Source organism: Macaca mulatta, chromosome 8 (assembly GCF_049350105.2).
Source record: "Macaca mulatta isolate MMU2019108-1 chromosome 8, T2T-MMU8v2.0, whole genome shotgun sequence".
NCBI lineage: Eukaryota > Metazoa > Chordata > Mammalia > Primates > Cercopithecidae > Macaca > Macaca mulatta.
The window spans coordinates 92,356,029-92,369,397 of record NC_133413.1 but is presented as its reverse complement, the minus strand read 5'-3'; the positions used below and the strand labels follow the sequence as shown (position 1 = coordinate 92,369,397).

Sequence of the window (13,369 nt, the reverse complement as noted above, 5' to 3'; positions counted from 1 at the left end):
ATGGAAAACAGTATGGCGATTCCTCAAGGATCTAGAACTAGATGTACCGTATGACCCAGCCATCCCATTACTGGGTATATACCCAAAGGATTATAAATTATGCTGCTATAAAGACACATGCACACGTATGTTTATTGCAGCACTATTCACAATAGCAAAGACTTGGAATCAACCCAAATGTCCATCAGTGACAGATTGGATTAAGAAAATGTGGCACATATACACCATGGAATACTATGCAGCCATAAAAAAGGATGAGTTTGAGTCCTTTGTAGGGACTTGGATGCAGCTGGAATCCATCATTCTTAGCAAACTATCACAAGAACAGAAAACCAAACACCGCATGTTCTCACTCATAGGTGGGAACTGAACAATGAGATCACTCGGACTCAGGAAGGGGAACATCACACACCGGGGCCTATCATGGGGAGGGGGGAGGGGGGAGGGAATGCATTGGGAGTTATACCTGATGTAAATGACGAGTTGATGGGTGCAGCACAGCAACATGGCACAAGTATACATATGTAACAAACCTGCACGTTATGCACATGTACCCTACAACTTAAAGTATAATAATAATAAATAAATTAAAAAAAAAAAAAAAAAAAAAAAAAAGAAATCAGGGCTAAGCTGAAAGCCCTGAGGGAACACTGTCCAAGTGCATTATTTTTTTCTGGTATTAAGATTTTCCCATTCAAAGGCAAAAAGGTATTGGGATTCTGGGGCCAGATGAATAGAGATGAAAGCATCTTTTAGGTCTAGGAGAAACATTTTGCATCCCCTGGCACCTGAGCCAGGAGGGTATATGGATCTACCACCAATGGGTGGACAGGGATAACAGTCTCACAAACTATTCCGAAATCCTATACTAGCAGGTATTCCCTCAAGGGCTTTAGAATGGTTAGGATGCGGCTTTTTAAGAGAGAATTGCAGGGTTTTTAGAGCCCATGGATAAGTAATATCTCAACTATGAATGTCAGGCCTTTTCTTGCTTCCAGCTTAATTGGGCATTGTTTTAAATTGGGGAAATAGCTGAGGTCTTTAAATGGGTATTTTGACTGGCACTACTGTTTTAGCTTTCCCTGGTGATATGGTTTGGCTGTGTCTCCACCCAAATCTCATCTTGAATTCCCACATGTTATAGGAGACACCCAGTGGGAGGTAATTGAATCATAGGGGCAGGTTTTTCCCGTGCTGTTTTCATGATCATGAACAAGTCTCACAAGATCTGAAAGTTTTATAAGGGGGAGTTTCCCTGCACAACTTCTCTCTTTGCCTGCTACCATCCACGTAGGATGTGACTTGCTCCTCCTTGCCTTCCACCATGATTGGAGGCCTTCCCAGCTATGTGGAACTGCAAGTTCATTAAATGTATTTCTTTTGTAAATTGTCCAGTCTCAGGTTTGTCCTTATCAGCAGTGTGAAAATGGACTAATACACCTGGTTTCCCAGCATACCATGCTAGCAGGTTAACCTGTTTATTAATGTGGTCTGGGATATTGCCTGAATTTTTGACTATTAGCAATTTTACTGGGTGATGCTTAAATTGTATTAGTACCCCTATTTTAATGATAATATCTCTTCCCAACAGATGGATGGGACAGCTTGGAACTACTAAAGATTTCTGTTGGAAGATTTGTTTCTCAAATTGACAAAGGAGGAGTAAAGAATCTCATTTGTGGCTTTCCTTCCGTTCCCATAACACTCTTGGACTGGGAGGAAAGTTTTCCTGCATAAGCAGTAAGGAAAGAGTAATTCTCCCCTGTATGGGAGAAAAACAATACTGAATTTAGGTGCCCATGACATCTAGTTACCCAGAGCTCTGCAATAGTAATTATGATATTCCCGGACCAGTGAGGAAGACTCTAGGCCCCTTCAGTCTTCATCTAATTCCTCCTTTCACACTGCTAGAGTTTTGCCTAACTGAGCCCCTTGGTGGGAGCGGGAGCAGTCAATCCTCTAGTGCCAGGGACCCCTCTTAGCCCATCAGACGTCTCTGACCTTAGATGGGTGCCAGGGACCCATTCCGATCACCACTGATGACCCACTATGAGCTTTCCCTCTTGCCCCTGGATGTAGGTCTCTACTTCTAGAATTAACTTTCAGACAAACCTTTGGATTTTTTTCCTATCCCACTTAAAACAATTCTTTAACCTTCTAAATTTGGACAAGATTAAATTGTACATAGATTCCCTTTCATGAATCCCCTCCATGAGTTACACAGACCACAAATATGCCCAAACCCTGTGACTTATCCTTAGCCAGTCGAGTAGAGGAAGGGAAGAATTTAACATAAGGAAAGAAGGCTTAAGTCATCTGAAACGTGTGTGAATTTTCCCTGGACAGGCTGCCACTGCCAGTTGGATCACTCACAGGCATCAGGGACTGTAACTGGAAAAGACGGAAAAGAGTCCTTCCACCTTCTGGGCAAGGCAGCTATCCCCATTCACTCCTGGGCCTTCAGTTAACACCAGAGAGTGGCCCCGGTTGCCTTCAATTACCAAGGGGCTACTAGGAAACACCCACTGAAAGACAAAAATAAAAGGACTCAGGTTCCTCATCTGAACCAGGTGGTGGTAGTCAGGTGCTTCCACATAGACCTTTTAGTTTCACCAGAGAGTGGCCCCAGCCAGAAACCTGCAGTTGCCTCCATGCTTAGGCACTGCCCATCAAGGGTCCCAACTTGGAAAGGAAAAGAGAGAGAGGAAGAGGAAAAAGAAAAAAACAAATCCCAAACTTTGGGCTTACCTCCTGGCTGGCTCGCCAAAATATGTTACCAGTTGAGGGTAGTTGTCCAGGTTCTTGGTGTTTTGAACAAAGAATTGGACAGAACACACAAACAAGGCAAGGAAAGCAGAGATATATTTTAAAGGAAAGTATATTCCACAGAGGGAGAACAGGCTTAAGCAAGTGATTCAAGAGCATCAACTACAGAATTTTCTGGGGCTTAAATACCCTCTAGAGATGTCCCATTGGCCCATGCCCAATCGGATTGGTTGTGGAAGGAGACCAATGAGAGTGAAAAGTAGGCCCTCAACCAGTCTGATTGGTTGTGGGAGGGGACCTATCAGAGGTACTTTCATTTTTCAACTGCCGCCCGAAGAAAGGAGGGTTGCAACTGCCATGCAGCGACTGCCACGCAAGAAAAGGAGGGGTTGAAAATGGAGTCGCTTCTGATATCCAGTCAGCATGAATCAGCCTTAGGTCCCCTGCCTCCAGACCCTATTCTCCTACCTAACATTGTTTCTATAGAATTCTATTTTTATTTCATTAACACTGAAAGGGCAGAATCTCTCAAACCAAAACCATCATCATGTCACAAACCAGACTATTTTCCAACCTTCATTTCAAAATGACCACTATCATATTTTCCTACTCTTAGTTGGGCAGTAGAATAGGGTCTGGAGGCAGGGAACCTAAGGCCCATTCATGCTGACTTTCTAAAAGTAAATCAAAAGGAAAACTCCAACTTTCCAAGCTCAAGTAACAAAAGGACCAGAGGCAATTCCCTTTGCAACCCCCTGCCCAACCTTCTAGGCCCCTGGTATCTGGGCCTAGTCTTCATTTGCATAGGAGAATAACTTTGTAACTTTTGCCTCTGATTGGTTGCAGGCTACTCCTTAATTTACAGAGGGTGGGAACCAAGTAACCAATGGGAAATCTCTAGAGGATATTTAAACTCCAGAAAATCCTGTAACCAGGGCTCTTGAGCCACTTGCTGGAGGCCACTTCCACTCTGTAGAGTGTATGTACTGTCATTTCAATAAATCTCTGCTTTCCTTGCTTCATTCTTTCCTTGCTTTCTTTGTGCGTTTTGTCCAATTATTTGTTCAGAACACCAAGAACCTGGACGACGTGTAGTCAAGACCCTCCATGAGTAACACTGGGACTACACCAGAGCCTCAGAAATCATGGAATGATTTTTCAACCACATTATCTGATTCTAATGATGAAATGACCTGTAGACCGGTCTGAATCTTGGAATTTGCCTATCAAAAAGCTCGGCTTTCCCGACTTCATAGGTCTTCAGAAGCGCATGTCTAACAAGGCTAATATTCCATCATCGGATCAAATTGCTCACCAGGTAGTAAAAAGACACTACAGAATTTCAGGGGTTCTCTGCCAGTGAGGACTTTTGAATTATGCAGAATGGAGCAGCTACTAAGCAGTGTTCTATCTTCCTACTCTTCTAATCGATTGTTATCCCTTAAAGCGCTGCTAATTCTAGAAAACAATCTATAACCTGTTAGAACCAGCGCAAGCTGGTGATAACTACAAGTCCCATGATGCAAAGTATGAGCGCGGACCAATGTTGCTCCTAGTTCCTTCTGGGAATTGTAGTCTTCTAATCTCCTGTTTTGCAAACTAGGTATTGTAGCCTCCATTTCTCAGAAGTTCGGTTGGAAAAGTAAAGATAGTGCAGAGAATGTCGACTTCCTGCCACAGGTTTACGTTTATCTTCGCTATCTGAGGGCCCGGCCGGACAACTCCAGTCGCGCCTCTGGTGGGCGGGCACCCTTGGCGTGACATCACTTCCGGCAGAGCTGTCCCAAGTTCGGCCCCTCCTTCCACACGGCAGGGATCTCCGGCCCGGCAGCCGGGCAGAGACAGGCTGAGGCGGGGAGCAGCTGCTTTTGGGGCGGGGGTGTCACGTGAGGCTTCTCGCTGCTGAGGGAGGAGGTGAAAAGCTGCGGTTAAGGAGAGTCCGGTTTAACCGTCACCGGGAAGCGCGCTCGTTCGGGATCGCGGAGTGGGCTGAGGTAAGGACTGGGTCGTTACCTCAGGACAGGCGGTCGCTGTCCCGGGTTCTCGTACGGGTGACACCTGCAACCTCGATGTCTGGCGGGCGGCGAGAGGCTCCGCGGGAGAGTGGAGAGGCGCCGCAGGAAGCCCAGCCACCTTCAGGCCACCGCCGACCCCACTGTGCGTCTGGGAGGCGCTGGGCGCGCACCGGGCAGCGGAGGCGGGAGAGTCTGGGAGCCCGGGGAGCGGCGGGTCTCGCCGCCTGCAGTGTGGAAGACCCGTGGCTGGTGCGGACCCCGGCCTTACCTTCCGAGGGTCGAACTATGCCGGGTATTTGCCTCTTTCCTCCAGCCCACGGGGTTGCTCAGAGTCGGGCCATCTCACCTGAGGTTTTCCAGAGAGACTGAACTGGTCGTCCTGGGAGCAACTCCGCACCAGGGCAGAGGCGAAGACGCCCCTAATGAGCACAGCACGTGTTTTGTTTTGTTTTGTTTTGTTTTGTTTTGTTTTGTTTTGTTTTGTTTTTAACGCTTGGGTAGCGCTCACATCTTCGGACGTCAGTGGTTGTATTGATATGCGACCTCCCCCAGCCAGGCGGCCTCAGGTAGAAGAGTGGCAAAGGCCAGGTGGATCCCTCGGACCTTGAGAAGGTTGAGATTTCAGACTTAACTTATTTTGGGGGAGGCCGTCAGGCGGAACTGAGGAGCGGTGAATCAGCAGCTAAAGTTTCATAAATCTTTGATAATGGGGAAAGGTTACCGAGTCACTTGAGTTAAAAATCTTTTTTTTTTTTTTTTTTTTTTGAGATGGAGTTTCGCTCTTGTAGCCCAGGCTGGAGTGCAATGGCACGATCTCGGCTCACCGCAACCTCCACCTCCAGGGTTCAAGCCATTCTCCTGCCTCAGCCTCCCGAGTAGCTGGGGTTACAGGTGCGCGCCACCACGCCCGGCTAATTTTTGTATTTTTAGTAGAGCCGGGGTTTCACCATGTTGTCCAGGCTAGCCAAGAACTCCTGACCTCAGGTGATCCACCCGCCTCGGCCTCCCAAAGTGCTGGGATTACAGGCGTTGAGCCACTGCGCCCAGCCCAGAGTTAAAAATCTTATTTCAGCATCTTTCCAAGTCCAGGCGACTCATTTCTTGCCTCTCCCACTAGCAGAGTTTCGTATGAAAAGTTGGGCAGTTATTGTGTGTAGTCTTGTCATTTTGTTGGTCTGTAGTTATTACAGTTTCTTATGAGTTTATTTAACAACGTAATAGCAAACCGTTTCTTCTTTGTGTTATGATACTATTTTGACACAAGATATACTAGTCCTTTTGATAACAGATCCTTGAGTGTAAGTTATAAAGATTTAAATACCCTCAGTTTATCGCAGAGCAGAATTAGTGATGACCTGTAAGCTGTGAAGAACGGTTACACTTTTCGCTATTTAATTTTGATGCGTATAAGTTTAATGTTTACTGGGTTTTATTTTAGTAACTTGACTAAGTGTATTTTTAATCCTGGGTTCTATAAAATTATACTATGTAGCATGTAAGCATCTGGTTCATTGTTACTACTCTGTGTAAGTTTTCGTAGTTTCACTAATTAAATTGAAAGATAATGTGAATAGATTTCCCCTCTTTCTGATTAAATCCAGAGGTAATGTAAATAGTTTTCCTCCTTCTCTTTTTCTCTCTTGTACTGAAATGTAATACTGTCAGGATGATAAGCGTGGAATAAAGCTTCAGAAGGGTCTTTACCAATCTTTCTCCTACCAATTTTACATAGATGAAATCAGGTTAAAATGAACATTACAGAAATACTTCACAAGGGAATAAAGTAGGGGAAAAGGGATAACATGTAACATGGGGTCAAGGAAAAAGAGTGTGAAGCAGTTTTGCTCTCTCTACCTTGCAAATAGGAGTCCTTAAAGACAACTGGGATTAAAAAAAGGGGTTTGAGGTATGTTTTCATTCCAAATAAAATAATAGAGTGTCATAAAATTGAAAAGAACATTGTTCTTTTGGATCCTGCTGCAGATTAAAGACCAATCTTTTAATATGTCCTTTTCATTTTTAGATAGTGAATTCCTAAGAAGAAAATAATGGATTGCATATTAGTTATTCTCTAAGTGGACTCAACAGTGTGCAAGCTTGTTGCAAAAGCCAAGAGAAGATGGCAACTCCTTATGTCCCAGTTCCTATGCCCATAGGAAACTCTGCTTCCAGTTTTACGACCAACAGAAATCAAAGAAGTTCTTCTTTTGGCAGTGTCTCAACAAGCTCAAACTCTTCTAAAGGCCAGTTAGAAGACGCAAATATGGGTAATTTTAAACAGACAAGTGTTCCTGATCAAATGGATAATACTTCACCTGTCTGTAGCAGTCCCCTCATTAGGACTAAATTTACAGGTGCAGCTTCTTCCATTGAGTATTCTACTAGACCGAGAGAAACTGAAGAGCAAAATCCGGAAACAGTGATTTGGGAAGATAGACCATCTACACCTACTATACTGGGTTATGAAGTGATGGAAGAAAGAGCTAAATTTACTGTAAGTATTGACTTCTGCTGTATACCAGTACACAGTGAAAGATTGGCTAATCTGTGTGTTTAAACCAGTGTTAAATTAATGTAAACCTGTACTTATAATTTCTTGAATATGAAATTCTAATGGTTTTTACACCACGGAATTCTATCATATTGTTGTAAACTTTTGCTTTACTTTAATAAATTTTCACAAACCAGACACACCTATGTAACTATTAATAGCACATAAATCAAGGAAAAGGACGTTACTAGAATCTTAAATGCTCTGGGTTTTCTGCCAGTCAGGACCCATTCACCCGATACTTTTGTATAGCCTAGATTAATTTTGCCTATTTTTGTACTTTATCTAAATGGAGTTACATACTCTTTTTGCATCTGGTCTCTTTTCTTTAGCATTGCCAAATTACATGCCCAGCTTTAAAAGATATTGATGAACAGTGTTTCAGAATGGTTGTACTGATTTATACTCCTAAAAGCAGTATATAAGAGTTTAAGTTGATCCATAGCTTCCTCACATGTGATATTTTAACATTTTTATCATTTCAGTTATTCTCATGGGTATAGAGTAATTGGTTGTGGTTTTTGAATTTTCTTAATGACTAATTAAATTGGATTAAAAAAATTTTTTTGGCTGTTTGGATATTCTCTTGTGAAATATCTGTGCATGATTTTTGTTGATTTTTCTTTTGCGAAGTCTCCCTTTTGATTTGTAGTTTTCTACGCATTTTGGATATTTTTTTTCAGATAATGTATCACGACTATCCTCCTCACTCTGCTTTGCCTTTCCAATTCCTTGATAATACCTTTGATAAACAAAAGTTCTTAATTTTAATTTGGTTTGATTTGTTAATTTTTTGAATGGCTATCACTTTTTGAAATCTTTGCCTACTCCAAGGTTACAGAGATATTGTCCTTTGTTTTCTTCTAAAATCTTTACTGTTGGGCCTTTCACATTTGTAAACCACTGGAATTGATTTTTGTCCATGGTGTGAGATGAGGGTCAAGTATTTTTTTTTTTTCCCAGATAGGATCAATTAATCAGAGTTATTTAAAATACCTCTTTCTCCTCTTCATTTTCAGTGTTGTCTGTGTCATAAATCATGTGACCATAAATGCATGGGTCTGCTTCTGTGTTCTGTTTTTCCATCCTTTACTAATTTCACACTGTCTTAATTAGTAAAATCTTGTAATAGGTCTTGATATCTAGCAGTGTAAGTACTCTAGCTTTTTTCTTCAGGATGGCCTTCGCTATTCTTGGCCCTTTGCATTGAGATTTTGTTAGATCTATAGATTAATCTGGGGAGAACTGACATCTTTACAATACTGAGTCTTTAAATCTATGAACCTCATCATTGACTTAAGGCTTTAATTTTTTCTAGTAATGTTTTGTTGTTTCTGGTGCAGGATTCTTACATCTTTCGGTTAGATTTGTTTCAGGTTATGGATGTTGTTTGATGTTCTTGTGAGAGACATCTATTTTTGTTTTCTATTTACTGCTATTTTATATATTTTGACCTTTTATGTTTATGTATCCAGCAACCTTGCTTAACTCACTTATTAACTCAAGAGGTTTACTTTTTTGGTAAGAGTTTGTTCTTTTAATAAAGTTTAATGTTTACTTCAGTGTTTCCTGCTGCAAATTTATGACACGATAGGATGACCTCCAAGGAAAAATTGTTGACATAATTTATGAAGAGACGGTCTTTAAAATTATCATAAGACTGTGATATAGGAAATCTGCAGAGAACTCTCTTTTTTTTAGAAAATTTTTAGAAATTATAATAAACTGATGGCCAATTTCCTGAATTAAGGAATAGGCATTTATTGAGTTGATACTATGGTCTGAATGTGTGTTCCTTCAAAATTCAAATGTTGAAACCTAACCTTCAAGGTGATAGTATTAAGAGATGGAGCTTTTGGAAGCCAGTAGGTCATGGGAGCAGAGCCCCCATAAATAGGATTAGGACCCTTAAAAAGACGCCCCAGAGAGCTTTCTTGTCCTTTCCACATGTGAGGACATAGCTATAAGGCACCATCTATAAACCAGAAAGCAGGCCCTCTCCAGATATCAAATCAGTTACTGTCTTGATCTTGGACTTCTCAGACTCTAGAACTTTGAGAAATAAATTTCTGTTGTTTACAGGCTACCGAATTTGTCGTATTTTGTTATAACAGACCTAACAGACTAAGACAGATGATATGTGTGAAGATGCAGGTATGTGGCCAAATACAAGGTGGTGTTACATAAAGCATTTCAAGAGACTGGAGAGGAGGAAGTAAATGACAGACAGACATGAAGTTAGTCATATTCATTTATTAACTCAACTTTTTTTTTAATTACCTATTATGCCTCAGGCACTGTTCTGGGTAGTAGTGGTACAGCAATTTGAATGAAAGCATGATAAGTAAGTAAATAACAAGACGCCTGATATGTCACATGGTGATAAGCACTATTGAGAGAAATAAGATAGAGAAGAAAGAAAGGGAATTTCCTCAAATCTGGGGTTGGGATTTAAATAGCACTGTCAGTCGTGGCCTCACAAAAAAGATGTTAGTACTAACAGGGAATGAGCCATGAGAATGTGTTTTCAGCACAGATGGGACAACTACAAAGATCCTTGTGGCTGACAGCAGAGTAAGCTGTGGGAGGTGTAGGGAATGAGATGACAGGCAGGGAAGTGTGGCACACAGATCACATAGGGAAGGAGGCACTGTAAAGTCTTTGGATTTTACTCTGCATGAGATGGGAATCTTTGAAAAGGTTTTTAAAACAAGAGTCATGTGATCTGACTTAATGTTTTAGAAAGTTCCTTCTGGCTACTGAATTGAGACTGGTTTGGTCAAGATGGAAAACAGTCAAAGCAGGAAGCAGTTAGTAGGTTCTTGTAGCAATCCAAGAGAGACGTGATGGTATTGTGAACTGGGATGGTGGAGGAGGTCCTGAGAAGTAATCAGTTTCTAGATCTATTTTAAATGTAGAACCAGCAATATTTCCTAATGATTTGGAAGTGGAGTGTGGAAGAAAGAGAAGTCAAAGATGACTTCAAAAGTTTTGGCCTAAGCAATGGGAAGAATATGGCTGCCATTTAATTAAATGACAGGTTTTGAGGGGATGATCAAGATTTGTTTTTAGATATGCTAAATTTGATATGTCTGTTTGACATTGAAATGGAGACGTTACATGTGTTAATGTGTACACATATATGTATTGTGTGTGTGTATACACATAAGCTGAGTTTAAGGGAGTGGTATGAGCTGGAGATACAAGCTTGATAATGTTAGGTTTGTAAAATAATTTTTTCTAGATGTAGTCTTTTGAATTGATCTTGTAACTAAAAAAGTATTAGGACTCATTGTTGATCTGATAATATATAAAGTGTCTAGTCTTTAAAAAGGACGTTTAAAGACAAAAATTGACTAGGATGGGTAGTGAGTAGGATTGGGAAGGAAGCATGCTGTAGACCTCTTTGGTAATGTTTTGTTTCTTGCTCACTGATATGGTTTGACTGTGTCCCCACCTAAATCTCATCTTTAATTCCCACGTGTTGTGGGAGGGACCTGGTGGGAGGTAATTAGGAAGTATAGCTAACTTGCTTTTGATTTTACAAGCTGATGGGCAGAAAGGACTTACCTTGTCTCAGATGAGGGGCACGGGGCAGTCATTGGGGCAGGTCTTTCCCATACTGTTCTTATGATAGTGAATAAGTCTCATGAGATCTGATGGTTTTAAAAATGGGAGTCTCCCTGCACAAGCTGTCTTCTCTTGTCTGCCACCATGTGAGACTTGCCTTTCACCTTCCATCGTGATTATGAGGCCTCCCAGCCATGTGGAACTATAAGTCCAATAAACCTCTTTCTTTTGTAAATTGCCCAGTCTCATGTATGTCTTTATCAGCAGTGTGAAAACGGACTAATACAGTAAGTTGGTACCAGTAGAGTGGGGTGCTGCTAAAAAGATACCCGAAAATATGGAAGCGACTTTGGAACTTGGAAGAGTTTGGAGGGCTCAGAAGAAGATAGGAAAATGTGGGAAAGTTTGGAGCTTCCTAGAGACTTGTTGAATGGCTTTTCCCAAAATGCTGATAGTAATATGAACAATAAAGTCCAGGCTGAGGTAGTCTCAGTTACAGATGAGGAACTTGTTGGGAAATGGAGCAAAGGTAACTCTTGTTATGTTTTAGCAAAGAAACTGGCGACATTTTACCCCTGCCCAAGAGTTTTGTGGAACTTTGAACTTGAGAAGGATTATTTAGGGTATCTGGTGGAAGAAATTTCTAAGCAGCAAAGCATTCAAGAGGTGACTTGGGTGCTACTAAAGGCATTCAGTTTTATAAGGGAAGCAGAGCATAAAAGTTTAGAAAATATACAGCCTGACAGTGCAATAGAAAGTAAAATCCCATTTTCTGAGGAGGAATTCAAGCTGGCTATAAATATTTGCATAAGTAATAAGGAGCCCAATGTTAACCCCCAAGACAATGGGAAAAATGTCTCCAGGGTATATGAGAGGTCTTCATGGCAGCCCCTCCCATCACAGGCCCAAAGGCCTAGGAAGAAAATGTGGTTTTGTGGACTGGGCCCAGGGTCCCTGTGCTGTGTGCAGCCTAGAAGGCTTGGTGCCCTGCATCCCAGCTGCTCCAGCTGTGGCTGAAAGGGGCCAAGATAGAGCTCAGGCCATGGCTTCAGAGGGTGCAATCCCCAAGCCTTGGCAGCTGCCACATAGTGTTGAGCCTGCAAGTACACAGAAGTCAAGAATTGAGGTTTGAGAACCTCTGCCTAGATTTCAGACGATGTATGGAAATACCTGGATGCCCAGATAGAAGTTTGCTGTAGGGGTGGGACCCTCATGAAGAACCTCTGCTAGGGCTGTGTGGAAGGAAAATGTGGGGTCAGAGCCCCCATACAGAGTCCATACTGGGGCACTGCCTAGTGGAGCTGTGAGAAGAGGGCCATCGTCCTCCAGATCCTAGAATGGTAGATCCACCAACAGCTTGCGCCATGCACCTGGAAAAGCCACAGCTTATAAAAGCAGTCAGGAGGAGGGCTATACCCTGCAAAGCCACAGGGGTGGAACTGCCCAAGGCCATGGAAGCCCACTTCTTGCATCAGCATGACCTGGACATGAATGAGACATGGAGTCAAAGGAGGATATTTTGGAGCTTTCAGATTGACTGACCCACTGAATTTCAGACTTGCATTGGGCCTGTAGCCCCTTTGTTTTGGCCGGTTTCTCCCACTCAGAATGCCTGTATTTACCCAATGCCTGTATCGCCATTGTATCTAGGAAGTAACTAGCTTGCTTTTGATTTTACGGACTCATAGACAGAAGGGACTTCTTGTCTCGTATGAGACTTTGGACTGTGGACCTTTGAGTTAATGCTGAAATGAGTTAAGAATTTGGGGGAGTGTCAGGAAGGCATGATTGGTTTTGAAATGTGAGGATATGAGATTTGAGAGGGGCCAGGGGCAGAATAATATGGTTTGGCTATGTCCCCACCCAGACCACATCTTGAGTTCCCACATGTTGTGGGAGGGACCCAGTGGGAGGTAATTGAACAATGGGGGCAGGTCTTTCCCATGCTGTTCTTGTGACAGTCTCATGAGATCTGATGGTTTTAAAAATGGGAATCTCCCTTCACAAACTCTCTTCTTTCGTCTGATGTGCCTTCTTCTTTCGAAAGAGGTGTGCCTTCACTTTCTGCCATGATTATAAGGCCTCCCCAGCCACATGGAACTGTAAGTCCAGTAAACCTCTTTCTTTTGTAAATTGCCCCATCTCAGGTATGTCTTTATCAGCAACATGAAATGGATTAATACGCTCATGGTACTAGTTACATAGGTGTGTTCATTTTGTGAAAACTTGTCAAGTTGTATGCTTATGAATTGCATACTTTTTTGTATATATTTTGTAATTCAAAAACAACTACATTAAAATAAAAACAGTAAAAGAATACATAGGAAGCTTCAAGTAAAAAGTAGAAACAACAGTTATTGGAATATAGAGAAGGGAATGATCAGTACTGTTCATAAAGTTTTCATTGAAAGCACTACTCAAACAAGCAGAAAGAGCACTTTCTGGAAGAGATAAAACACAAAAGTCT

General features: G+C 42.0%; 1 protein-coding gene across 2 annotated transcripts in view; it reads left to right on the top strand.

Annotated features, from left to right (window-relative positions):
• The first annotated feature begins 4,546 nt into the window (after positions 1 to 4,546).
• The window catches only part of SNX16 (sorting nexin 16), a 42,989-nt gene continuing 34,166 nt past the window's right edge, over positions 4,547 to 13,369 (top strand). The window contains exons 1-3 of one of the 2 annotated variants that reach the window (XM_015145622.3): positions 4,547 to 4,760; positions 6,805 to 7,048; positions 7,136 to 7,275. In XM_015145622.3, coding sequence (XP_015001108.1) covers positions 6,901 to 7,048; positions 7,136 to 7,275 — 288 coding nt within the window. In that variant the 5' untranslated portion in view covers positions 4,547 to 4,760; positions 6,805 to 6,900. Of the gene's footprint in view, positions 4,761 to 6,804; positions 7,276 to 13,369 lie in introns of both variants that reach the window. The other variant, XM_015145621.3, reaches the window with a different exon arrangement.